The 27,738-nt window shown below is 46.0% G+C and overlaps 1 protein-coding gene across 1 annotated transcript in view; it reads right to left on the reverse strand.

The window, feature by feature from the left end:
* The window catches only part of ANKRD55 (ankyrin repeat domain 55), a 1,118,826-nt gene that overhangs the window by 79,309 nt on the left and 1,011,779 nt on the right, over positions 1-27,738 (reverse strand). Inside the window, exon 10 of the mRNA XM_085640726.1 lies at positions 6,251-6,352. Within this exon, the coding sequence (XP_085496852.1) occupies positions 6,251-6,352 (102 nt within the window). The remainder of the gene's footprint in view (positions 1-6,250; positions 6,353-27,738) is intronic.

Genomic DNA, 27,738 nt, shown 5'->3' on the forward strand with positions numbered 1-27,738 from the left:
CCTTGGCTTAGTCCGTTGAGGCTTCCGCCTAAAGGGTCCCTGTGCACTCTGGATCTCCTGTTCCAGATTAATATCCTTTCTGTCCTTTAGGAGTGTATCTTGCAGAAGGCCGATTAGAAAGGCCTTTATACCGTACCTTCTTCCATCTCTGGGATGTTCAGAAATCTTAAGTTATTCCTATGGGAGTAATTTTCCAGTCTCTCAAGGTAATCCTAGCGGCATTTTTTGCCATATCTTGCCTGATAGATTCAACTTCTTATTCCAGTGCTTTGGTTCGGGAGGCGATCTCATCAAGTTTCTGCGCTAACTCAGAGCATGAGGCTTGAATGCCAACCTGATTGACCTCTGAGACTTCAAAACAGCTCTCGATTTCGTCTTTTAGCCCCAGTAGGATACCTGCCAGTGAATCTTCTACGTTTTCCTTGGGCGCCTCTCCAGGTTTACCGTTGGCCCTACTCCTTGTAGGTAGATCCTCTGCCCTTTCCTGAGCTTCTTCTAATGCCAATGCTTCAAACCTGTAACTGAAAGGAACAGAGTCTTCTTTAATTTGGACTCGTTTCACCCTCATTGACCTCTATTGGGGGAGATGCTCCTGTGGTATGCAACTCAATAAAATTAAAGCCCTCAGCAGGCGTTTCCATTCGAGAATACTTCATTAGAGATGCTCCAGCAGCACACTCTCCCCTTTGAAGATCAGGCAACACTCCCAAAAAAGATTTAAGTGAGGGGGTTATTTTTTAGCTGTTGAGTAGTTGATTTTTAACCTCACTCTCCTGAGTTCTTAGCAGGGAATACGCCCAATTTTGTATTATGCTGAACACAGGCTGCCCCGCCCCCCCTGCGCCTCGGCCGTGCTGCCCACGCTTACCCTTCCTAACGTCCTTTATGTTTTGTACAGTACCTGAGGGAATCTCAAAGGGGAAGTCAGGGACCTGTCCCACCTTGCCAGCCCTGATAATCCTGGTGCGCTGTGTGTATCTTGAGCAGCCTTACCATCAGCTTTACCCTCTGCTAAGGCACCTTCCTCCATATGCTAGAAAGGTCTTACCCAGGCATCCTCTGAGCCGCTCTTCCACTCTCCCAATCTCGGATCCCCCAATGAGGGAGACCGTCCACAACTATCAAACCGGAGGGACGGAGGTGGGCTCCAACCTGCAGCTTGACTTGTGCTGCCTCTGCCTCCAGCTCTGGATCCAGTCGACCAGCGACACCACAGTTCCCTAGCAGCCTTGTCCCAGCATGCAGCCAAGACTACGTAGCTGAGAACAGCCCGCATTTCCTGCACAGTGTCCCGGGGTCTTTACAGCCTGCAAGGACATCCATTGCAGGCACCAGGGCCTTCGCCATCTCCGCGTCACACCTGGTAAGCACAATTGTCAACAAGGAGATCAAGATAAACCCCGAGGCGAGATTAGCCCTCCAGGGCACAGGCACCATATGGTTATGACAAGAAAATGCCAGCTTTGTTAAAGTGGCATATTCAGAATTGTGATTTAAAATCCGACTTTGCTATAATAGATGGCTTTAAGTTGCAAACATCAGACACCAAACATAACTTTCCTACCTGCTCCCAATCAAAAGCTATGACTTATTTAATGTAATAGGGTAACCCAATGTTATCCTATGGTAGTGGTAGGCCTTGAAATAATAAAAAACGAATTTGAGAGTGCTTCACTACCAGGACAAGTAAAACTTAAAAGTACATGTCCAAATTTGTAAATACAACACACCCTGGCCATTGGGCTGTTTACGGCTTACCTTAGGGGTGATGTATGTGTATTTAAAAGTGAGGTTTAGGCCAGGCAAAAGGTTTATTTGCCAGATTGAAATGGCACTTTAAAACTGCACAGACAGCCTGCAATGGCAGGCCTTGGACATGTTTAAAAGGCTTTATAAGTGGATGCACAATCAGTGCTGCAGCATTTAATTTACAGGGCCTGGGTACTTGTAGTACCACTTTACTATGGACTTAACAAATAAATTAAATCACCATGTTTAAAGGAGATAGCACAAGAACTTTAACACTATCTAGCAGTGGTAAAGTGCACAGAGTCCTAAGGCCAACAAACAAGTATTCAGCAAAACAGGCAAAAGTATGGGGGAAAACCTCTGATGAAACTGAGAGAGAGCTCGCTTTCTTAGGCAGAGAGGTTCGAGCCTGCCATTTTGGGGAGGGCGATCGGCCTGGAAAGACCTTAGCCAACCTCCTACGTCCTCCTCGTGCTGCGTCGTACATTGCGGCTCTTAGCGATGGGGGCCCTGCTAGGACGTTGTTTCATGGATTTCTACTCGCAGCTATATACTGCTGGTTCTTCCCCCTGCCGCGAGGCCTTCGAACAATACTTTGAGACTATTGCATTGGTATGGCTGGAGGATCACCATCAGCAATTCTTGGATGAGCCCTTTACTAGGGAAGAAATACTGGCTGCCATCAGTGGTTTGCCTGGAGACAAGGCTCCTGGTCTTGATGGCCTCCCTGCCTCTTTTTACAAAACTTATGCGCCATTGTTGGTACCTCAATTAGCTGCTATGTACAATGATGCCTTCGATAATGGCCTCTTTCCTCAGTCCCTCCGTGAGGCGTTGATTACGCTGTTACTTAAGCCTGATAAGCCAGCTGATTGTCGTGACTCTTATCGCCCCCTCTCCCTTCTAAACATTGACAACAACATTGTCGCAAAACTAATCACCTCCCGCCTTATTTTACTCATGCCTACAATTGCCCTTCCTGACTGGTTTTATTCCCGGGCGGGCCACCTCGCATAACCTCCGGACCATATTTTCGGTCCTTCACCAGATTAACCCCAGCCTCCCCGCAGTGGCTGCCCTTCTTGACGCCACTAAGGCGTTCGACTCGCTCGAATGGCCTTTCCTAATTTTTCTTTTGCCTCGCATTGGATGCAGCACCATGTTTATACGAAAGGTATCTCTTCTCTACACCCGCCCTTCGGTTCGCCTCCGGATCAATAGGCAAATAACGGAGCCCATCTGTATTGGACGTGGCACTCGGCAGGGATGCACTTTGTCACCTCTGCTCTTCGCCATCGCCATGGAGCCCCTTACTGCTCGACTCCGACAGCATCACACCCATAGGGGGATAGGTTTCTCGGTCCGCTCCCTCCTGGTTTCTATGTATGCGGACGACATCACATTGAACGTTCGCCACCCCAGGACAATCTTAGCCCTCTCGTCCGCGAGATTATACGCTTTGGCGGGTTGTCGGGCATCCAGGTCAACTAGAGTAAATCTGTGTTATTCCCCCTTACGGCTGCCACCAAACCGTTTACGCCAGATTTCCCCTTTCTATGGGCCTCTGGTCCCATCCGTTACCTGGGGGTCTGGTTGAGTCGGGACCTTGATGACCTCTGGAGGTCTAACTTCGGGCGTGCGGTGGATTGGTTGGAATCCAAGATTCCGACTTGGAATCGGCTTACCTTGTCCCTGGCCGGCCGCATCGCCATTGCTAAGATGGTGATTCTGCCGAAATTCCTCTATCTTTTTCTGAACATTCCGATCTTCCTTACTGCTCATTTCTTCCGCAAAATTCGCTCCTTGATCATTTCTTTAGTCTGGGCGGGTAAACAACCTAGAATCGCATATGACATCCTCACTCTTCCTATGTCGGCGGGAGGCATGGGAGCTCCAAATTTCAAGCTTTACGCCTTATGCGCGCAGGCCAGCTTCTTGCACTTTTGGATTCACCCTTCCCCTTATCAGCCACATGTTGCTGTGGAAACTGACATTGCATCCCCCTGGCCGTTATCCACGGCCCTTTTTGCCCTGGCATGTCGTCCGCGGACGGAGGTGGACACGGTTGAGACGCTGAGGTGGGCCTGGTCCAGTCTGCGCCGTGTTTCTAATCTTCCGTTGCTGTCGGCAAATGCCATACCGATCGTGCGGCATGCTGCCTTTCCTCCTCTTCAGCCTTCCGGCATGTCCAAACATGCATCACGGTTGGGCCTATCAACACTGGCTGACTTGTATCCCGACAATACATTCTATACTCTCCCTACCTCCTCAGGCCCTCTGGGTACTCTATTGTTTTATCAGCTGTGTGCTATATGCCGGGAGATTTATCCTACGTTTCCTCAGCCTCCACCCGCGATGCCAGCCCTTGACTTCATATACACATCCCTGAAACCACACAAAATTGTGACTAAACTATATGCCCTAACGCTGGCGTCTACTTCCGTTTCCACTGATCGGGCGCGTGCGGCGTGGGGAGCGGACCTGGGAATGGAAATAGCTCAGGCCGACTGGTTGTACTGCTGCAGCCAGACGCGGACACTGTCCCCTAACGATCGACTCTGCCTTATTCATCTTAAGTTTTGACATAGGCTATACCGCACTCCTGCCCAGCTTCATAAACTTGGACTCATACCCAGTGATGGTTGCATGAGGTGCGCTGCCCCTGCTGTGGATTTTGCTCACTTGGCATGGCTATGCCCCAAGGTGTCGGACTTTTGGCGGGAGGTATGTGCCGCTATTACCGAGATTACCTCCGCGATGGTGCAGCCCGATCCCCTGCTCTGTCTATTAGGCTTTGTAAAGTTTTGCCCTGATGCTTCCCGTCGTTTGATCGCAATGTTGCTTGTGTTGGCTAGGCGTAGGGTGGCCATGTGCTGGGGTCGTCGTCCAGCTCCCAAGTTCGCTCATTGGCTTAAGGATGCCTCGCGATGTCAGACCTCGCTTTCGGAGTTCTGGAACCTAATGCCTGCGAGGTCGCGCCCAATAGACATATGGGGCCCCTTGGTGACATATCTCCGCACCCGAAGTCCCTCAGGTCGTGCTGCCTCCCCCGCGCTCCCCGCCGGCACTTCGCCCGCGGCGGTCGCCGGTTCAGGTCAGTAGTGGCTTCCCATATCCCCCCCTCCTCCCCTGCTCGCTGCATTTGACGTCCCCATAGCCGTGGTGCCTCCACCCACTTCTGTGTGACGCTACTCATGTTTATCTTATAGTCAAGCCAAAAGTACTGGATCGTTGTTCGCTGTATTTGGGGAATGTCTCTGCATTGTTTACAAGGGACTTGGAACTCGGTGTTTGTGTCGATTGGACATGCTGCAAACTGTGCTCTGACTGTTATGACCTGTTAAAAAACTTATAAATAAAAAAATAAAAAAAGTATGGGGAAGACCATCCTAAGGTTGACAAGTCTACCTTAAACTACGCAGCACATTTGCAGCAGTAGAGGTTGAATGGCCAAGAGTGACAATAGAACTTGGTTTCATGGGTGGAGTGGTTAGTGTATGTTATAGCTTGGCCTGTAAAGGTTGTAAATAGAAGAAAGGAGAGTACATTATTAAAAATTGCGCATTTATAATAAAAAGTAACAGTAGTCCTAAAAACAAGGGTGATATTTGAGACCATATAGGCCTTGTTTGTAATGATTAGGCAGGAAGCTTGAACACTAAACTGAATTAGCAGTCTTTGAATTACAGTTTTTAATTTTTAAAGTAAATGTATAAAACACATATGAACAAGAGTACTGAGCAAGCAAGAGTATATGTGAAGAACAAGCATGACCCGAAATCCATGAACAGGCACGACATGGCGAAATTAAATGTGACTAGCCACTTTATTTGCTGCCACATACAATAAAATAATAATCGGCTGTATTTAAACAGCAGGGATGAATCGGACAGCTTCAATGCAGTACAAGCAATACACATATGCATTTTACCATTTTCAAAGGCATCAAGGGCCTTTCGGATTTTGCAACAAAGCAGAAAACACACTATTTTCAACTAAAATAAATGTGTTTACTTTTTCATTAAAGAGAATTGATTCCGGGCAGTAAATCCACACTATGAGACAGGGATGTAAGGGTAGTTCTGAAACGATGACACGTTATTAGACAGAAAAAACACACAGTGCTAAGCATATCACAGAAACGTGCCTTCAAAGTGAAAACAAGACGGATTTCAACCACCAGTGTGATGATTAAAAACAACAGATTTATAATGCCCTCGTGCAGAAGCTAAACTCCATTCTTAATGTTGCTTAGATACTAACAGCAATTTCATGTTGTGTCCAACTGCTGTAAGGCTTTAGCATGGAATTAATGCTGTGAAGAGCAATCAATAAATCCAAACCAAACATAATAAATCTTCTACTAAAGGGTAAGCCAGGATTTTATTGGTGTGAAAATCTGAAACTAACAAAGCCACACACAAAAGCCAAGTAAAAAACATCTTGGTAGCTTTGAACACACACACACACACACACACATACATAGACTTGCACCACTTACTCCTCTGAACACAGTGATCCGGTATAGGAGCCAGGAAATTGCGTGTAATTGTAATTTCCTTAAATTTGGATCGGTCCAAGGTGTTGAGCTGCAAACTGTTACCTGAAAACAAATACATGTACTGTTAATGTAGTCATCTAGCGTGATCAAGTCATACACTGTCCCCTACTGTACAATAGATCGACTTCTTCAGTAATGCATGGTACAGAAGCATTCCTCATATCTCATATCTTGAAAACAGTAGGTAATGTTGACAGGGATCTTTAAAATGTACAGTGCCTTTTCTTCTTTCTTTCAAGTAGTTATGCGGCCAAGTCTACTTTTCTCATGTGTGAGACGTCTAGGCTATTAGAGGTCGCAAATTGTGGGGGACACGAATCCTGCCTATGTGGAGAACCCCAAAAGTGCCAGGCCCAACACTGTGGACACTGGCTTCTAAACATACAAACGGAGGGGATCGGATAGGAACACTTGCACTGAGACATGGTGCCCTTAAACAGTGATAGCACAACATTGATAGCAGGATAACTCATGAGGGTCCGACAAAAATACAGGTTTCCCGCAATGGGGAAAGATTAATGCCCATGGCACTCACAACACAAGAGAATTGATCAATAAACTCTGATAATCAGTGCTGAAAAAGAAATCCTGGCCACAAGTAGGTAGCCAATGCGAATTCCCCCCCCTCACCTCCCCCCCCCAACCATTACCAAATCCAAATCCCGCAGGAAGGTTGCAAAGCCGAAAAAAGAAACAGAACAAAATAGTTGACCAGCTCAAGTTGGAAGCATGGTTACTGCAAATGAAAATGAAGTCACCACTTGGGGAGGGCGCCCGGGGGAGGTCGAGGAGAAATAATCTAAGATTCCTGGAATCCCTGAACAAGCACAGGGATCGGTGATGAATGAACTCTTGAAAAAATGAATTTTAGAGACGTGGGGGCATATCAACAACAACCGGCGATAATTATCGCTAAGCGCACTTAGCGCTAGGATAATTATCGCCGGCTAGCATGGATTTTTATCGCTGAGATAGCGTGCTATTGGCAACGCTTATCTCAATAGCGATAAAAATCCTCACGCTAAGTGGCTAACGTGAGATTATCGCTGGAAACCCAGCGATAATCTCACGTTAGATTGTTGATAGAGACAGACAAACTTAGCCATGATATCCTCCTTCCATAGGATATCATGGCTAAGTCAGAAAAATACCAGACGTAAAAAAGCAGCGTTAACCGAGGTTAGCGCTGCTTTTTTTGTCTCTAACTGGGTTAGCGATATTCTTGAGAATAGGAGAAATGTCGCTTAGCGACATTTCTCCTATTATTTTACTCTGGAACGCCTCCTTTGCATCTCATTAGAGATGCAAAGGGAAGCGTAGAGTAAAAGGGTGCTAACATGCCAATTTGCATGTTAGCACCCTGTTGTTGATAGGGTGCTAGTTTTATCTCTGCTTTTTTGGCTTTTAAAGCCACAAAAGCAGAGATAAAGCCCTTGTTGATATGCCCCTTAGGGGCATATTAACAAGGGCCGGCGATAAATATCGCAAATCGCGCTTAGCGCTTGCATATTTATCGCCGGCTATCTCTGGAATTTATCGCCCGGTTTGCGCGTTATTAACAACGCACATCGCCGAGGCGATAACAATTCCAGAGATAGTTGGGATATCGCCGTTTTCGATGGTGGAAAACGGCGATATCCTAGATGATAGGACCTGTGGTCTTAGCCACAAAATCCACCCCCCATGTTAAGTACGCCTTAGTCAGGAATTTAACAGACGTTAAATTCCTGCGTTAAGGCATACTTAACGCGATTTTAAAAATCGCTACCCTCCCTTGTTAATATCGCGAAGCTGCCTTCGCAATATTTTCCCAAGGGAGTCTTGTCAGGCACGCCTCCTTTGCATCTCATTAGTGATGCGATCGGAGGCGTGCTGCAAACGGGCGCTAAGTCAGCAAGACAGGCGATAGCGTGTCTTTGCTGATAAGGCGATTAAATTATCGCCGCTTTTCGCCCCAAAACGGACGCAAAAGCGGCGATAATTTCATATCGCCGCCCTGTTAATATGCCCCCTAGAAAGTAGAATACTGGACCTCTTCTTTTTTGTGGAAACAGCTCATCGAGCACCGGTGATCTTGCACTGCCCAGCTGCACCGCCGCACACCATAATTCAATAGCTCGGACTTTCAATTGCAAAGACAGAGACTTAATACTGCAAAATGCATGAAATTTGGCAGAATTTGAAGGCCAAATGATAAGGTTCTTCTCGGATAAAGTAAAAGGTACAAAAACTCAAAATTCCTTTGAAGCAGTGAAACAAAAACTGAAGGCCCTTAATCTGAAATACATGCTGCTGTATCCAGCCTGTGATTACTACATGGTGGTAATTTGCATTTCTTCACAGACCCGGATCATTGAAAGTCGCTAGAAATGGAAGATAGAAGTGAATGGTCGACACTGAGGCCTGGTCCGCAGGGGTCCGAAAGATCTGCTATGACAAGAAGGACCAAAGCTGGTGCAGTCAGGAATTTCTAGAAGGCTACAGGTTTGAGTGACTTCCATAAAAAAATTAAAAAAAGAAGCCAAAGTTTGGCAAGGCGCTCTAGCTAATTGGGTTTTATGTAATGACTGCTTGCACTTACCTAGTATATTGCCACCTAGTATGTTCCAAACAACCTATCAGCTAAAAGATACAGCATACAATCTGAAAATAAATTACATGCAACAATTCAGGGAGAATTTCAAGGGAAAACCTACTGGTAGCCAGTCAGTTTAAGAATACATTTGAGGCTTCCCAGTTGGAAGTGATATTTAAAAAAATCCACAGGAAATTATGGGTAAATACTCTCCACTCATGTGAAGTTAGCAGTTATGCTGCATGAATCTGTCTTATGCTATCTCATGCCCATCATCTGGATGGCCCCCATTTTCAACAAGAGCAAGCTACATCTTAAAAACCTTAAACTGAGTAGGCAATTTTGGCTTAAGTCGTGTATCGGGATGGTACTTGAGTGGAACCCCCCTCAAACTCATGCTTATACTAGAATTATAGTTCCTGCGAGCAAGGACGTGGAAAACTTTGAGTTCCAACGTCCATTTGCTCATAAACTGTGTTCTCTGGCACCAAAAATGGTGGTTAATTTTATAGCTTTCACACTGCAGAATAGATCTGAATATTTAAAATTGTTTGCTTAGAAACTCGATTTTGTATTGGACATGAGATCGCTGATAAGCAGTTAATTCCCATGTGCTTTGCCTATTTTATATCTACTGAATTTTTATGTACCGGTTTATGTTTCTCTCCAATTAGTGTGACATATAAATATTTCTTTAGTAAACTGTATTCATAACTTTCAGTTCTATACATACTTCGTATCTGAATTAAATGAATAGTTTGGAAGAATTTAGTTCCTCTTTAAGATCTGTTTAAAATCTTAATTAAATAATGAAATATAATGAAATAATTTTGGAGTAGTTTCCATATCAATCAATCAGGAATTGTAAAACACGGCAAATCACCCGTGAGGGTTTCGAGGCGCTGGGTTTGCTAGCTGTTTCGTGGTAATCTGTTCATTCGAACAGCCAGGTGTTGAGTCCTTTCTTGCATTGCTGGAGCGTTCCTGTGGTGCAGGGGAAGGTTGTTCCAAGCTTTGGCCGCCATGTGTGAGGAGCATCCTCTGCTGTTGGCTAGGTGGATTAAGAGGACTTCTGCAAGGAAGAGGGAGGCGGATTGTAGGTGTCTGGTCGGTTGGTGAAAGGTCATGCGTTTGTTTATGTACGCTGATCCCTCGTGCAGGGCTTTGTAAGCATGAGTCAGCATCTTGGATTGGCACCTCTTCTGGATCGGGAGCCAGTGTAGATTGGGGGGTGTGATTTGGGTCCATCTGGGGAGCTCGAGGATGAGTCTTGCAGCTGCGTTTTGTATTGTCTATAGTCTGTTTAGGATGTGTGCAGTGATTCCTACGTAGACTGTGTTCCCATAGTCCAGCCTGCGGGTGATGAGGGACTGCACGACGGTCCTTCTCTGGGAACCACCTGGAGATATTTTTTTTAACCCTTTATTTATCATTTTATAGCATTCGTATTACTTAAAACAGTACACGTTACTTCAATATCTAAGATATCATAAAAATGCCAATCCGTATGTTCAACAATGTATCAATTGGTATTGCATTCATTAGCTCCGTCATGCCGCCCATCTAGCAGAGTAATATCACTTTCCTCTTCTTGTGACGCCAGTTAGGTGCTTATACATCAGACCAAATCTGCCCTTTCCCCCCACTCCCACGTCTATAATTCATCCCAGTCCATCAACATTGTATTCCGTACTCATTGGCTACTTTCGTCTTGCACCCTGTTGCTCAAATAGTTTCTCGATGGTTGCCAAATATCCTTAAGCCTAGATGTAATAGGTTGCAGCGTAGCATACAGTTCACTATTGGTGTCACAATACATTAAACTGTGAAGCCCTTGTTTAAGTGTTGGTGTGCTTTTGCAGCTCCAATGGATTGTAGCTCTCTCTTAGCAAGGAGTAGTGCTATACCAACATACCTAAACAGCGCTTTTGGGATGTCCGCGATGTAGCCCAGTAGCACCATTGTGGAGATGGCCTAATTTGGAGACCTGTCATTTGCTGCAGTTATAAGAAGACTTGTACCCAGTACCCAACCACCCCACTGCAAGTCCATGTCATGTTGAAGTAGTCTGCCATTGGTGCGTGTCACTTGGGACAATTCGCCGTGCGGGACGGGTCTCCTCCTGGAGATATTTCGGAGCATGCGTTGGTGTAGAAGTAGGCAGATGAGACTGCATTTACCTCTTTGTTCTTGGATAGCTTTGCTGTCCAGGATGATGCCAAGGTTAGAACGTGGTCTGTAGGAGTGGGCGAAGGACCGAGTTTGGCATGCCACCATGCCTCATCGTTGAGTTCGAGACAGTAGTCCTTCATCCACTCAAGGACATTCATCATGGTGGAAGCTGACTCTGGTGGTAGAGGGGTCTTCTGACAGTGAGAGGATGAGCAGGATGTCATAGGCGTAGGAGATTATGTCCAGTCTGTGTGATCTGACGGTGTTGGCCAGGGGGTTCACGTACATGTTGAAGAGGGTGGGGCTGAGGGATGATCCTTTGGGAGCCTTTGCATGATTGTTGGATTTAGAATTCATCATCATCATCAAAAAGTATCTTTATTCGGATATTAAAACATCCAGGAAAAGAACAATATATTTACACATATCATATACAATAATATGAGCAATTCATCATAAAACATTAAAATAAAACATATCTAATGGGCCATTCCAAGATCACAATTGCAGAGTTGGGCCTGAGCTTCGTACTAGATTACAAATTCATGGTTTTTATAAAGTGCAGTGTGCTAACAGCTATAAAGATATGGGATACCAACACATTAACATTGATTAAAATGCATGATCGTAGTTTACATAAAAACAATCAATTTTAAAATAAGCCGTGGCCTAAATAAAAAAGAACTTCCTATAACATCCCAAGTACTCAAAACGTTGCAAAACATCAATTGCAAAAACTCCACGTATTATCTCCTGTTCTGTGTACAATGTATAACTATCTTACGGAGGGGCTTTAATCCAGATGCCTCAACTGCAGTATCCGGCAAACAGAGTAACTTACGCCTCCCTTCTAGATTTCCTCAATTTAGCAGCTAATCTTAAAAAATTTACAGTACAGAACAAGGTAAAAGGTTCCGCGGAGAGTTTTAAGTATAGGAGTGCTACTCTAACTTGGGTGAATTTATTCACTCTTAGGATGGTTTTTAAAAAAAGAGCCCGCGGGTATTCATATAATGGACAAAAGAATACAAAATGAAGGGTATCCTGTGGAGATCCCAGATCGCAGCCACAGGGACCCTTTGAACCAATATCTTTCGTGCACCCTGCAGGAACTGCTAAAATATGATGTAAAAGATCCAGTCTGAATCTGGTCATTAAAAATCTATCGTTTTTATTATAGATCTGTGCCAGGTAGGGTTCTAGACCTACAACAGATTTTGTTAATATATGTGATCGCACTGACCCTTTCAATATTTCGCTATCTTCCCGGGCGCAGGCTATCCGCCTCGTATATTCTGCTTTTATCGTGGCTTTTATCTGCGGCGTTAGGGACGTAGGTTCCTTAAAGTATCTTGCAAAACCCAGCCACTCCAGTTTATCCTGAACGTATTTAAGCCATGGTATCTTGTGACCTTTGTCCCTGTTGATACAGTCTATTAATATTTCTCTACTTAGACTAGCTTCAGGGTTGGTCCAGATTTGAATCCAACACAATAATGGCTTAAGACTTAATCTGTCGGAGATATAGGGAATCCCTAGCTCCTCGTGGATAATATGGGCCGGGGTGCTTTGAGGAACTTGCAAAATCCTCCTAAGAAACTTATTTTCCTCTAGTTGTACAGTGGACATGTTTCTAAATCCCCAAACCTCACTCCCATACATGATTTTGGAACAACAGATTGAATTGTATAAGTTCAATATTTCCATCACTGACCAACGACCTAATCTCGTGGCTCGGTTCATGATTGAGCCCATTATGCTCACATGCTGCTTGCATTTTTCTGTAATTAGTGTATTAAAATTGAGGTGTTTATCGAAGATGATCCCTAAATAATTGAAAACCTCGACCTTCTCTAGTTTGTGTCCCCCAATTTTAAAAATAAAGTTCTTAGTTGGTCTTTTTCCTGCTTCCATGATGTAGGATTTTGTTAGGTTAGGGGATAAATCTAGGTTTGCCATAAACTCACAGAAGCCATCGATAAGAGACTGCAGTCCCCTCCCTGTACGCGAGAGGAGTACTGCGTCGTCCGCGTACAATAAGACAGGTATACTTCTATTTGCCACTCTCGGGCAATCAACTCCCAATGTTCTTAGAGCTTTATCCAAACCATTTATGTACAGTGTGAATAAAAAAGGTGCCAGTATGCAGCCTTGTCTCACGCCCCCTGTGCAAGAAAAGTGATCGGTGAGATTCCCCTCGTTGGTATACCTAACCTGGGCTGTAGTATTCATGTGCAATGTTTTTAAAATGAATATCAAACTTAAGTCTACCCCTAGCAACTCTAAAATCTCCCATAATTTTCCTCGATTAACCCGGTCGAAGGCTGCTGTCAGGTCCATGAAGGCTAAAAAAACTGTGCCTTCACCAGCCATAGTATATTTTGCGACCAGGTTATATAGGTTGAGGCATTGGTCTGATGTTGAGCGGCCCATTCTAAAACCGTACTGGGTGTCTGTAATAATTTCCTTTTCCTCCGCCCAGTCCATTAAACGATTTAGAATCACCTTCCCTAGCACCTTTGCCGACACATCGATTAAAGAAATCGGGCGGTAACATTGTGGATTGCTCTTGTTTCCCTTTTTAAATATGGGGACAATATTGGCAGTTGACCAGGACCTGGGCAATCCCTCTTCCACAGCTGTATTAAACATTCTCACTAGTATAGGGGCCCACAGCTCAACCTGTGATAAAAATAGATCTGGAGGAATCCCATCTGGCCCCGGGGCCTTGTTTCTTGTCAGGGCAAGTATTCCATTTTTAACCTCGTCCACTGTGAACTCCACCCATGAGTTTGGAAGAGTACCCATATCTGTGACTTGTTGGGCAGTTACACTGCCGTGGTTATACAACTTACTGAAATGAGAAACCCATTCTTCTGGAAGGATATTACAAGCCATCTTCTCGCTATTGAGTGGCTGGAAAATTGGGTCATTTATCACCTTCCAGAATTTAGACATGTCTCTCAACTCCGCTGCCTCCTTTAAATTCTCCCAAGCCTCAGATTGGATAGTATGTTTCCTCCTCTTTATGGCCGATTTATATTGGGCCCTACATTCCACTATCCCAATCCTATCTTTCGGTACCTTTTTGAGTGCCCGTTTTAATTCTTTTTGAGCACTGGAGCATGCTTTGTCAAACCATTTTGGTTGAGGATTGGACGTAGGTAATGATTTGGCCCTGAGTAGCTTGTCAATATCAATTTTTTGCCTTTGACATCCTGGTCTAAACACATCCAGATCCCACTATCGGGGGATGCAATAAGTTTTTTGTAAAATGCTTCCCCATCTATATTTGACCAACGTATGCGCCTGCCTTGGTCGGTAGCTTCCAATTTGCCCCTCGTCATCCTGGCCCTTACCTGAATGACAGGGTCCTCATGCATCAATGACAACACCAAGGGGTTGTGGTCACTAAAAATGCTAATCTGTATACTAAAATCTACGATCCTATATTTAAGACAATGTGAAACAAAGATAAAATCAATAATTGTATCCCTGCCCCTGCCTTTAAACGTTGGGTTAATGATATTAGAATTCCTGGGCTTGATTAAGTCCATCGTAGGGATTAGATCATATGTGCCCAGAATGTTTCCCAATTTGCTACCTTCCAGTGTATGTTCTAGATGCCAATCCTTGGTAGATGGGCAAAAATCCCATTTAGCCCCTTCCCATTTTAAGTGTGGGCATTGGTGGCAATTAAAGTCGCCCACCAAGATCAGGGTTGGGGGATTATTTCCCCTGGAATGTAGATCTGACAATCTATCCTCAAGCTCATTCAGCCTCTGCGTTGGCTGGACCGCATTATAAAAATTTATTCAAACAAATCTTAAGCCCTTCCTGCAGTAACTGATACCCTGTAAATTATCCGAACTCCAGCCCAAAACCTCCCAGGTCCCTTGTAACGCAAGAGACACATATGTTATTAGTCCTCCTTTCGCTCTTCCCATACTAGATTTCCGAGCAGGTACGAAAAACATTTTATATCCCTCTAGGTGTGCAGCACTACTATCCGTCTCCCACGTTTCTTGTAGACAAATAATATGAAATTTCTGACTGAAATCCAACCATTCCTTGTTTTTTAGCTTGGTTGAGATTCCTGCAATATTCCATGAAACCACCCTGAGTTCCTCAGCCTCATGATTTATCGTCCTCCTGACTAGGGTAGACTGTTTTTGATCGGGGAATCCTGCAGGGCAAGTCCCTCCCAAAACCAAGCTATTAACTACGGGATTTGGTGTAATTTCGTTTTGCCTGGTGGTAAGTACAGGGGTATTTCCCGTGATATCCCCAGTCTCCTTATGCATTGAATTAGCTAAAGGGGATGGGGGCTCTAAGTGCTCTTCATGGGCCAGTCAATCAAGTTCGTCCATCACTGCTGCCTCACATAGTGGGGTGAACCGGTTTGGGCCGGACCACGGGCTATTAGTTCTTGTAATGGGTATTACCCTTCTTCTCCAAGTCGTTTGTCGTGACTCGGTTAAGTGGTCCCTATAGAAGAAATTAAGTGGAAGCATTTTTATTGTCGACCCTCTATCAAAGAACCCACAACTAGAAGCAAGTAATTCTTTTACCATTTGCGGGTCTCTGAAGTTAACAATAACGCAGTCCCCTGGGAATTTTTTCTCTGATGGTCCAACCCAAGCTACCCTTCTTGCCATGAGAATTTGGGTATTCCTCAGCTTGACTCCCTTCACGTTGTTATACAACCAATGGTTAGTCTTATTGATCAGGGAACTTGTAGGCTCTTCTCTGTCACAATTTTGGGCTGGGACTCCCACCAGGACTATTGTATAAGGGCAAGAGGCTGGAGGCAGGTCCAGTGTCTGCAGACCCGGGGTACTCTGCACCTGTGCTTCTGAGAGACTGTGAGCTATTACCAGCCCTTTATTCTTACCCTCCTGTTGTGCTCTAGGGGGTACGATGTTGGAGAGTGTATCTTTGTCCTTGCTCGCTATAGGGGCAGCTCTCAGGTTGCTCCCTGCCAACCTACTATTATTTGTGTCGGCGCTGGCAGGACACGAAACGCTCCCCAACTCTTCCTGACTCGTAATTAATTGGGCCACTGGGTGTTCCCCATTTTGTGTTTCTAACAACCTGTTTACTTTCTCCTCAATTTTCTTAATGTGTTCTGCTAAGGGGGCCAAATGTTTACGGAGAAGGACTTCTATGTTGGACTCTAATGCTTTCAATATCTCCTGTGACCATTCCTTCCTATTTACAGAGGAGCAGGTTTCACATTGTGTACAAGTTGGCCGAGTTCTTACGTCCTCAGTGACTAACGGTTCTTTCCTGGGGGCTCCTTTTTTCAATTTATTTACATTTCTAGTTTTTTCCGTTCCTTTACGATATGAGATAACCGGGGACCTTACATTCACACTGGGGCCGGAAACTAGGGTGGGGTCTGGCACCAGTAACGCCTTTTTAGAGCGGGTGATCACTTCTATTTCCCTCCCTATTGAGGTGTCAGGTTCCCTCTCCCCCCCAGTAGTAATCCCATTCTGTTCTGCATCTCCAATTACCCTATTACCCGGGGTTTCTGGCTCAACATCTCCTGACGCAGTTACATTCAGTCTCGGGGGTGAAGTGTGATGTTGGCGAGAGGGAGTTAAAGACCCCTCCAGTATTATTAACTCTTGTTCCACATCTACTATCGTCTTTGTGTGAACTTGTACTGTGGTAACATGCTGGGTATTACTATGGGCGGAGGTGCCCTGACCTTCAGGGGTACTCACCCCGGGTGTGACACACCCAGCAATTGTCCCCAGCGAAGATCGTTTATGTGCCAGGAGGGAGTCGAGGGATAACCTACGCTCCGTCAGTAATATTTTGTGTGTTAACAAGGATTCTGCACGTGTGATAAATGCGTCTAGGGTTCCCTTTACTCCTCCCCCTATTCTACTGTGGGGTTTTTTAGTTTTCCCCATGGCGCAACTTTGACCTAGCGGATTTGTAATATCGTATAACAACCACTATAAAAAATACTTTATCCCTTAGACCACTTGTGACTAACCAATTGCAAACACAAATCAGTGGGTATTGTCCGATGTACAACCTAACAATGAATAACCCACAAACGCCCCCGTGACTTATCTCCACTGTCCTCTGGCAAATATGGCGGAGTCCAGATCTTGACTCGATGACCAAGAGTATTGGCCCGGCCCGGCCTCCTCTGGCCCCGGACGGCCACAGACGGCCCGCCCTCTGCCCGGGCTCAACCCGGCGTCGCCCGCGCGCGTCCCGCGACGCGGAGGGAGCCTCAGCAATTTATGCGCCTCCGGGCGCGCAGCTCGTTGCCACCAGGAAGTGGTACCGGGAACTCTGGGAGCTGTAGTCTCCCCCCACAGCGGCCAGCGGTAACGGTGGCGGCGGGAGAGACCAACAGCGTGAGCAGCCCAGGAAGAGTCCAGCAAGAGGTGACCGGTATCAGCGTCGTCAGGTAAGTGCTATGTCAGAATTTAGAATTCACTTTCAAGGAAAATGAATAACCACAAGAACCAGCAAATGTCCTGGCACAACTGCAGAACAACCCAGTTATTGTACTGTATTGTATTGTAATGTTTGTATAGCGCTTACCACCTCTACATGGGGCACTGAAGTGCTTGATGACATCGGTAGTATGCTACACTAGTTTTGGATTTGCTGTTTGAATGGTGTTGTGTTTCCTCTGAGCCTATATGGGAAATGTTTCCATGTTTGTGTGTTGACCACTGAGAGGTGGTTACTGTGTTCTGCAAATGCAGTGCTTAGCATTGTGATGTGTGAATAAGTGTGAGAGACAGGGGTTCAGTTTATGGTGTTTGGAAAGCTGGCAGATTTGATGGCTCATTCTGTCCGGCTCTTGGAGCAGTTTGGCTTGATTTTTGTTTGTTTTACAGTAAAGAATCATATGAGTGCTTGTAAATGCAATTTAATATAGGCAATACATTAGTGTATAACCTATTATTTACAATGATAATTTTTAATAATTATTTCTTAACATTTACTCTTATTTTCGGCTCGACCTGTTGTCTTTGACACTAGCTGCATTTATGTGATTGTAAATGCACTTAAAGTAAAATATATTAATACTATTTTTCTTACATTTAGAAAGCTTTCTTTCTGTGAACTTTGTTGTATTTCCTACAAACTTTTTTTCTGTTTGTTGGAGCTGTACTTTACTGGAGTCCATGGTATGTACTTGGATAACAGTAATCTGTTTTTGTTAAAAAAAATATTAGCAGTTGGATGTGCTTTTTTTCTGTCTATGTTTGTGAAGAGCTTTGCGATGAACATGGTCCCTGCCACTTTGCTTTTATGACATAGTATCAACATAAATACTATAGGCATACAAAACATAGGGGTCTATTATGATGTAGGGCGGATCGCCACCGCCCGCATGGCGGTGGCGATCCGCCCTACATCAAAAGAGAACTATGCGAGGACATTCAAACCGATATAAACGCGTCTCTTGAGGCCTTCAAGTCTGACATGGCCTCTAAAATATGCAAGCTACGCACCAACGTGGACTCAGTGGGGACCCACGCTCTTGATCTGGAAGCGAAGTGTCAAACCCTTGAAGACCAGATCCAACCACTTGAAGAAAGCACTGAAGCCCTCACAGCGCAATGAACTCCGCCCTGCTCAAATGTGAGGACCTGGAGAACCGCTCTAGGTGGGAAAACATCAGAGTGCGCGGCCTGGAAAAAGGACGAGAGGGATCGGACCTGGTGCGATTCGTAGTGGGTATCTTCACAAGCTTCATGGGATCCGATGACCCGCCAATCATACTGGAGCGCGTCCACAGAGTGGGCCCTGCTCAACAGGGTAAACAAAAGCGACCTCGAGACATCCTGGCTAAGTTTACTTCCTTTAAGACAAAGGAATTGGTGGTCAGCAGGGCCAGGGGGCAAGAATCGATTGAATATCAAGGCGGCTCGTGTGCGCTGTACCAGGACGTTGCCAAGGCCACATTGATGAGACGACAACAGTTTCGCCTCATCACCACCGCGCTCCGAGAAAAGCAGATCAAATACAGATGGACATACCCATTTAGGCTCACCTTCAGTTTCAACAATCAACACCACCACTTTACCAAAGTTGAGTGGGCTGCTGCCCTGCTGGGCCTGGCCGGTGCATCATTGGGGGAGCACTCTACCCCTCCGAGAGGTCCAGAGGGGCGAACAAGACGAAAAGAAACCACTGGAGATTGGAAGCGAGTTCCGCCATCTATTCAAAAGACCCCCTGACCACTATTTCTTGTGCCGGCATGCACGTCCGCTGACGATATCTTCGAATCAGGAGGGGTCTGGTCCCTACCCTTCATTGCTAATTTACTGTCGTTGAAGCTGTTATCAAACCTTCGAGATGGCATAATGGCGACCCTTTGGACTCACTATGGTTTATGAGAAGACACAACATGGATCATCCAGAGCATCCATCGGACTACCAGAGGCGGGAATGGTCCTGCCCCTAAGGACAACCAATGGCGCAGACCCTAGGGACTGCGATGTCTTTAATTCATGATTTGTTTCTTGTTGTTTCTGTTTTTTTCTTTTTAGGTGCACTACCCGGGGTTCACAACAGGGGAGGTTTGGGGGGAGTGAGGGGGATGGGGAGGGGCTGCAGTTCGCCGGACCCTTTTCTACAAGGGGCATGGGGGTTAAGCTATTATCATGGAATGTTAGGGGCCTCAACTCCCCTAACAAGAGACATACGTTTTGGAAATACATCGGGGATCAGGGGTCGTTGGTGGTGGCGCTCCAAGAATCACACATAAAACGAACAGAAGAAAGCAGGCTCAAGCATAGACTCTATCCACAGATTTATCAAGCAACCAGTACTAAAAAACACAATGGGGTTGCTCTGATATTCCACTCTTCCGCCCATTTCATACATGAGGCTACACAGAAAGATAAGGTGGGCAGATACGTTATGGTTAGGGGAACGTTGAGGGGCAGACTTTGTACCATGGCGTCGGTCTATGCGCCCAATTCTGGGCAAACGGACTTCCTTTCCTCCTTTTTTGATTCCTTAATGGGTTTCGCAGAGGGAGACCTGATTATCATGGGGGATTTTAACCTCGTCTGGGATTCCCAGATGGATTCATCACATGCCCATAGAGCCGGAAGGGGTATCTTTCCTACGTCACTTAAGCAAACAATCCACCAGTTAGGATTAGTGGACATCTGGCGCCATCTCAACCCGACGACGAAAGAGTTTACCTTCTTTTCCCATGCCCACAAGTCATATTCTCGCAATGACCATATGTTCCTCAGCCAATCACTCATCCATGCCGTTACGACCTCCCTCATTCTTCCTATTGCCATCTCCGACCATGCCCCTTTGACAGGCCTCTTGGACTGGCCGGCCCCGCGCTCTAAGCTTGCAAGGTGGTATTTCCCAGAGTTCCTATGTAGGGATCGTCTACACCGAGATGATTTACGCAAGGCAATCAGAGACTTCTTCTTCCTTAATGACCCAGCTGACACATCCCTAGCGAATAACTGGGACTCGTTTAAGGTTTATATCAGGGGTCACTGCGTCTCCCTGGCCTCCTCCCTCAGGAAACTTCAAACTAAGGAATGCCTGGAATTAGAGCGCGAGCTAGTAGCGGCGGAAGGACAACACAAAACTACTCCCTCAGCCCCGTCCCTGAGAAGAGTCAAAGCCCTTAAGGCTAAATTAAATGCAATTTATACGAATAGGGCGGAGAAAACACTTTTGAGACTACAGGCTAGAGGTTACGAAGGGAAGGACAAGGGGAGCACTTTATTGGCCAAACAACTGTGAGCCAGGCAGGAGAAAGAGTACGTAAAACAAATCATAGACGACCATGACACGATTCACACTGGGGATATTGAGAAAGCTCAGGTGTTTCATGACTGGCGCATCTTCCATTTAATAGATAAGTCCCAAAAAAAGAAGATCCCGGCCACACTCCTGTCGCTCGACGCAGAGAAGGCTTTTGACCGAGTTAATTGGGCCTTCCTGGAGCTCTCTCTGTGCCGATTCAGCTTCTGTGATGCCTTCATCGGGATGATCCGAGCCAACTTTAGCGCCCCTAGGTCGCACGTAATGGTGAATGGAGTGGCCTCGACATTTTTTAACCTATCGGGAGTCACCAGACAAGGCTGCCCCTTATCACCATTCCTATTCGCTCTTAGCATCGAACCCTTCACAGCCCGGATCTGTGCCAACCCTCAGACCACTGGGATCAGTTTTGGGACGGATGACCATAAGATCGCCTTGTTTGCGGATGATATCCTTCTACCGGTCACCAACCCCATCACTTCCCTCCCTGCCATTGGTCAAGAACTTGAACTATTTGAGGCTGTTTCTGGCTTCAAAGTCAATCTTTCCAAATCGTTCATCCTTAATTTCACCCTGCCCTCGGCTACTCAATCTCAGCTAGAGGAGACATCCCCCTTTCAGTGGGCGTGTAAAGCTATCACTTACTTGGGGGTCCAAATAACTCCTAAACTTACAGAATTATACAAGGCCAACTTTCCACCCCTTCTTAGACGCCTGAGGGCAGACTGTAAAAAATGGAGCACGGCCTACACCTCATGGATAGGTAGGATCAATGCAATTAAAATGAACGTATTACCTCGTCTTCTTTACCTCTTTCAAGGCCTCCCCATCCAACCAGATAAGGCACTCTTCTCTGAGCTAAAAACCATGCTACTTAAATTTATTTGGCAAGGAAAGCGTGCACAACTCTCCTACCATTTATTAACGAGCCCGCGCTTGAAGGGAGGCCTGGCCCTACCATATTTTTTAACCTATTACGGGGCAGCTCAATTAAGGGTCCTGAGTGAATGGTCACTGCGAGACTCTGACAAGTTATGGCTTCACATTGACAGACAGGTGATGGGTAGAATGATTTGGGACTTGCCATGGCGACTTAAAACGGATAGGCCTCTTAATGCTTACCTAAGTGTTCCTACCTCCACCACCCTCCATGTGTGGGACGAAGTAACTAAAACCTTACCGCTGACCACATTCCCGTCTCCTTATACTCCCATACATTTCTCTAAGAACTTCCCTCCGGCTCTTCAAGAGGGGCCCTTTGATTTATGGATGGAGGGGGGTTGCCTGATGATTTCGGACCTCTTCCAAGGCTCTAAATTATGCTCCTTCCACGATTGCATCAATCATTTCCACCTGCCAATCACTGAGCGATTCCATTATACTCAATTGATTCACTGGGTCCAAACACCTTAGATACGACGAGCTGCTACTAGAGACTACCTTCCAATTGAAAAGTTTGTCCAGATGGGCACTACGGGCAAAGGATGTATTTCCTTTTTGTACAACCTTCTACTCACACTCTCACCACAGCGAGTTCAGCGTCACAGAGTGTTTTGGGGAGACATGATTCAGACACCACCCTCAGACAAGCAATGGGAATCCCTGCATAAAGATATAGCGAAATTTAATAAATCTATGCATCTTAGGGAAGCCCACTACAAGACGCTCTATGACTGGTACCTCCACCCTCACAAATTACACTCTATCTTCCCGGGTACCTCCGACCGTTGCTGGCGAGGCTGTGGCCTACTGGGAGACTTCAAGCATATCTGGTGGGATTGCCCGGTCATCCAAACCTTTTGGAAGGAGATTCTTTCCCAAATTAAGGGCATTCTAGGTTATCCAATTGGGGAATCCATGGAACAGATACTGCTTGGTCTCCGCGACCCACTACTCAAATACCAAACACATACCGACAAATCCATTTTATGGCTTTGCCTGGGAGCCGTGAAATTGGCTATAGCCAGGGCATGGAAGAAACCCGAGGCCCCCTCGCTCACCCAATGGCATGTTCGATTATGGAAGCCGTTGGCAATGGAACGACTAACTGACATTGCAGAGGAATCGAGGCAGGGATTTGACTATATCTGGGCCCCCCTGGTTAGCTACCTCTCAGAGGGACTCCCCCTATTCGCCTGCAGCCCTAGATTGAGGGCACTACAACTCTTCCTGATTTGAAGTATATCTGACCCCCCTTGTGAGACACCATTGTTGATATGGCGGCCATAGCGAGGATGGCGTCCTGCGCTGGTCGTGGTAGTCTCCAGTTGTGGTTTGACCCCCTCACCCCCCCAGCCAGTCGCTCTGCCTCACTTATTCCCCTGGGTATCAACGTAGTTGGATTTGTTGTTTTTTTTCCCTTTCTTTTTTGTTGGTTTAGCCGTCAGTTTTTCTTTCTTTTTATCACCTATGTTTCTTGGTGAAGTTGCTTTTGTTATATGTTTTGACTAAATTTTACACAATGCCTGCAGAAGGCATCCAATGGACCTGCATTGGTTGCACATAGCTCATTTCGCAAGGGTTTGCCCATACTGGACCTAGGTAGACGATGGGGGCCGGTAACTCCTAGGGAGACTGGGTTTACTCCTGCTTGTTCTGTTACAGCATGTCACTTAATGCGAGCATTGAGGAGCAGGTTTACCAAGGTAATTAGAAACTGTGGGGCATATTTATAATAACTGGCGCATCCCTGCATATCAGCAGGGATGCGCCAGTTATTTTGCGCCCCAGCTCCGCCACCATGGATGCGCCGCATTTATAATGCGGTGCACCATGGGGCAAAAACGGCACAGATGCGTCACGCATCTGTGCCGTAAAAGTGGCGCATTGCTGGAGTTGCGCCGCAAGCGCGACGCAGCTCCAGCAATGCTCTGGGGGGCCCTATCTGCACAATGCTGCGTCAATCCTTACGCCTGCTTCAAGCAGGCGCAGGGTTTTGACGCAGCATGGGCTCAAAAGTGACTGAGTGAAATCTTGTAGATTTCACTCAGCCACTTTTAGGAGGCGTTCCTGCGCCGGAACGCCCCCACCTGCCCTGGAACGCCTACATGTGGCGCAGGGCTTTACAAAGTGACGCATCTCCCAGATGCGTCACGTTGTAAATACCCCGCACCATGGCGCAGGATTTGCGCCGCTGCTGCGTCACAAAAGTGACGCAACGGCGGCGTAAATGAGGCGCAAGTCAAACATAAATCTGCCCCTGTGTCTTTCTCATTAGCTGCCTATAGATTGGTACCTGAGCCCGTTACACTACTGAAAAAGCATTGTGAGATGTATTCTTGATGCACTGTTTGTTATCTGTGTCAAATGTTTTAATAAATACATTTTGACAAAAAAAAGCAGGGGGGCACACAGGAGTAGATCCTCTTGCCAGCTCCCCTTGTGAAGGCCCTCCTGTCCGCTACCCTCTACTGCCTTCGGTTTTGTGCCTCCTCCGCTCATTTTCTGCTCATTTTTTTACCTCTTCTCTCCTTCCTCCTGCTCTATATTTTGCCTCTTTCTGCTCGTTCTGCCCATTATTTTGCCTCTTTCTGCTTGCTTCTGACCTTTTTTTCTGCCTCTTGCTACTCGTTTCTGACCTCTATTTTGCCCCTTTCTGCCTGTTATTTTGGCTCTTTCTGCTCACTCCTAACCTATATTTTGCCTCTTTCTGACCTTCATTCTGCCTCCTTCTTTTAAAAACAAGAAGCCTTGGGGAGGTGGTGGTCCCAGTGGGGCAGGGTGTCCGTGCGCCCCCGCTCCATATTTAACTTAGTTTCGGGGAGGTGGAGGTCTCAGGGGGGTCTGCGCAGCCCCCCTAGTCAATTTACTTATAGCCTCAGGGAGTTGGTGGTCCCCAGGGCTCGGGGAGGTCCGAGTGCCCCCCGCAATATTAAAATTAAGCCCCAGGCAGGTGGTGGTCCCCTGGGCCATGGGGTCCGAGTGCCCCCTCCTGCATTATTAAAATGCAGCCCCAGGGAGGTGGTGGTCCCCAGGGCTCGAGCGTCTGAGTGCCCCCTCACATTCTTACAATTAAGCCCCAGGGAGGTGGTGGCCCTCGGAGCATAATTAGGCCCTAGGAGGGGGGCCCCGTGCGCCCCTTCCCTTTTTCCAGAAAAGCCCGTATGCCCTAGGGACCTGGCCCACCCGGTGGGCTATAATGTTAACAAACGCGAGAGGCTAAATAACAAAATTGGTGGAGAGGCACACACTAGGTTTACAAAATGAAAATTCTTCAGTTAATTTCTCTGTATTCTATACACTTTTGACATAAGCATGCTGCAGGGGAAGGCATAAACAGTCAAAAGAATGCCAACCAAACACAACAATATCCAGAGTCAGTGAGACCCATCCTCTGTGCACTGTTGCTGAAGGTAAAACATACCTATACCTTTAAACATTGTTAACACCACAATATAAGGCTGTTGTTGAGTTCTATAAGTGAAACATCAAATCCACAACAAACTCAGGAGTTAATGCAATGTATTTGCATGGATACATTCAAACATAATTCAAAAAATTGTCCATGAGTCCTTCATAACATAACTTCTTTTTTTTCAAACAATAAATTCTCATGTGTCCGTAAGTTTTCTTGCTGACCAATGCATTTCGAGCCAATGCTGGCCCTTCTTCAGGGGCTTGAGTTCTACAAAGATAAGCGAAAATATAATGCAAAAACAGAAAGGACGCAAACATCATCAAAGTCAAAGCAGCAGCATAACAAAAAATCCAAAGGGTTGGATCAGACGTCTTGATACTCTGATAGAAAAAGGAATTAATGATAGAATTGATTATTCATGTTATTTATAGACCACCCACCATTACTGTGACTGGCATGTTCTGTATGAAGACTCCTGGTATATTAATATTCAAGTGCTGAATCTTGATGTATTACTTTTACACTGTATTATACATTGGTTCTGTTTTTATGTTTTTCATGATTTATTTATTTTTTAGTTTTACTTTCTTATTTTCTTTTTCTCTATTCACATTCACACGGTACACTTTGTATGTGCTTTTCTTCCTGTGTAGGTCGAGAAAGCCTTGTAGTTCCCCCTCCAACGAGCACTTGGTCATTTGTATTTAGCACACGAGCGTTTGTTTAAATATGGCGATTTTCTTAGTATTCATTTGCACGAACGGACGTTCCCGTCTTCTGTTTCTATATGCGGGTTGATTTTTTCATGTTGGTTTCCAGTCCGTTGTTTGTTTTAGAGCCGACCGCGTACTTCCGCGATCTGGCGAGTTTGTATTTAACTTGGGCGGTGTTGCGGCAGAGTATTCCCGAGTAAGCTTCGCCGTTTCTGGGGGTTCTGGCATTCTAGGATTCCCGGCCATTCAACAAGGTATTATGTTTCAACATTCCTTTACGCTGTTTTGAACACGGTTTTTTACCTTTTTGGCATTAGAGTTACGGGCTGATTTTTGTTTGATTTAACGCTTTCAGGTGTTTGACGAGCCGCTTGGTAACCAGTATATCCCTTACTGTGATATAAAAGGTATTCATTCTTCGTTTCATCCACATATTAGTTTGGTTTTTCTTGGTTCGTTAAGAAGTGCAGTTTTTGATTGAGACACGCATTTCTTATTATTTCAGGTGTGTCAAAGGTCCCTGAGTTTTTAGTGAGTATTCTTTGTTATATTCGTCACATTATGGTGGAGGGCCTCTTTTTGTGCTCTTGCGTCCTTTTATTTATTTCACCAATGTATCATCATTTATAACCCTTTGGATTTTTTGTTATGCTGCTGCTCACTGACTCTGGATATTGTTGAACAAGCGCGAGAGACCATGCTTTTTTTTGTTTGTTTTATATAGCGCGAACTAGACCCAAAGGTACCAGAGCGCTTTACATGAGCACCAGTTGCGTTACAGACTGACACATTTATTTTGGTAGGCATGGGGAGATTAATTGATTTGCCCAGAATCACAGGATGTTGAGCGTCCCTGCCGAGACTCGAACCTAGGTCTCCAGCTTTGAGGTCAACTGCCCTAGCTGTTAGGCCACATCCTCTTCCCATGCTTATTTTTCTTTTTAATTTTGCGACGGTTTAGCAGCTCTGTTGTGTTCCTGTGGCAAAAAACATAAAAGTGCTTTTGTCCCAGTCAATCAATCAATCAATCATTCGTAGAGCGCACTAATCACCCGTGAGGATCTCAGGGTGCTGGGGGGGTGGGGAGGGTGCAGCTATTGCTTGAACAGCCAGGTCAGTGTCACAGGGGGACACCAGGTTAGGGGGTCAGGGTATTCTTACCTTGTCCCCTTTTCTTTTCTTAAAATGTTTTTCGTGGGACTTGTCTTAAGTTGAGTCCCAAGATGGCAGCCAACACTTCCTGGTTGAAGTGTTGGCAGTCAATCAGATTCCAGCACAGGCCTCTCTTTCATATGCCCACGGACCACCACCTTCGCGGTGCAGCATAAAATAATATGCCTCCATAGCCCGGGGACCACCACCTCCCTGGCGCAAATAAAATTTTAGAAACTGGGAGGGGGTCCGCATCCGGGCCCATATGTGGTCCCGGGGGCCAGCCCATGAAAGTGAAAGGAGGGGGACCGCGCGACTCCCCCCTCCTGGAGCCAATAATGGCCCTAAGGACCGCCACACCCCAGGGCCGGCTCCTGCTATGTCTCGGGGTGCCAACCCTGGGAAATAGCTGTTTGCTCTGACTTGGCGGGAGGTCAGAGCAAACACTAACTCCACCTCCAGCAAGCGGGAGTTGTCAAACCACTCCTGCTTGTTGGGAGCAGAATTTTCATCTGTTTTCCTGTCCACTGTTATGTAGGCAGGGAAACAGGCGAAAGGATTGCTTGCACACAGAGGGAGCTGCAGGTTTAGCAGCTCACCTTGTGTGGGAGCAATGCTGTCTCCCGCTGGTGGCAGGGAGCCAACAGGGACTACAGGAGTATTTTGGCTC

The sequence above is a fragment of the Triturus cristatus genome, chromosome 2_1, assembly GCF_964204655.1.
Source record: "Triturus cristatus chromosome 2_1, aTriCri1.1, whole genome shotgun sequence".
NCBI classification, from domain to species: Eukaryota; Metazoa; Chordata; class Amphibia; order Caudata; family Salamandridae; genus Triturus; species Triturus cristatus.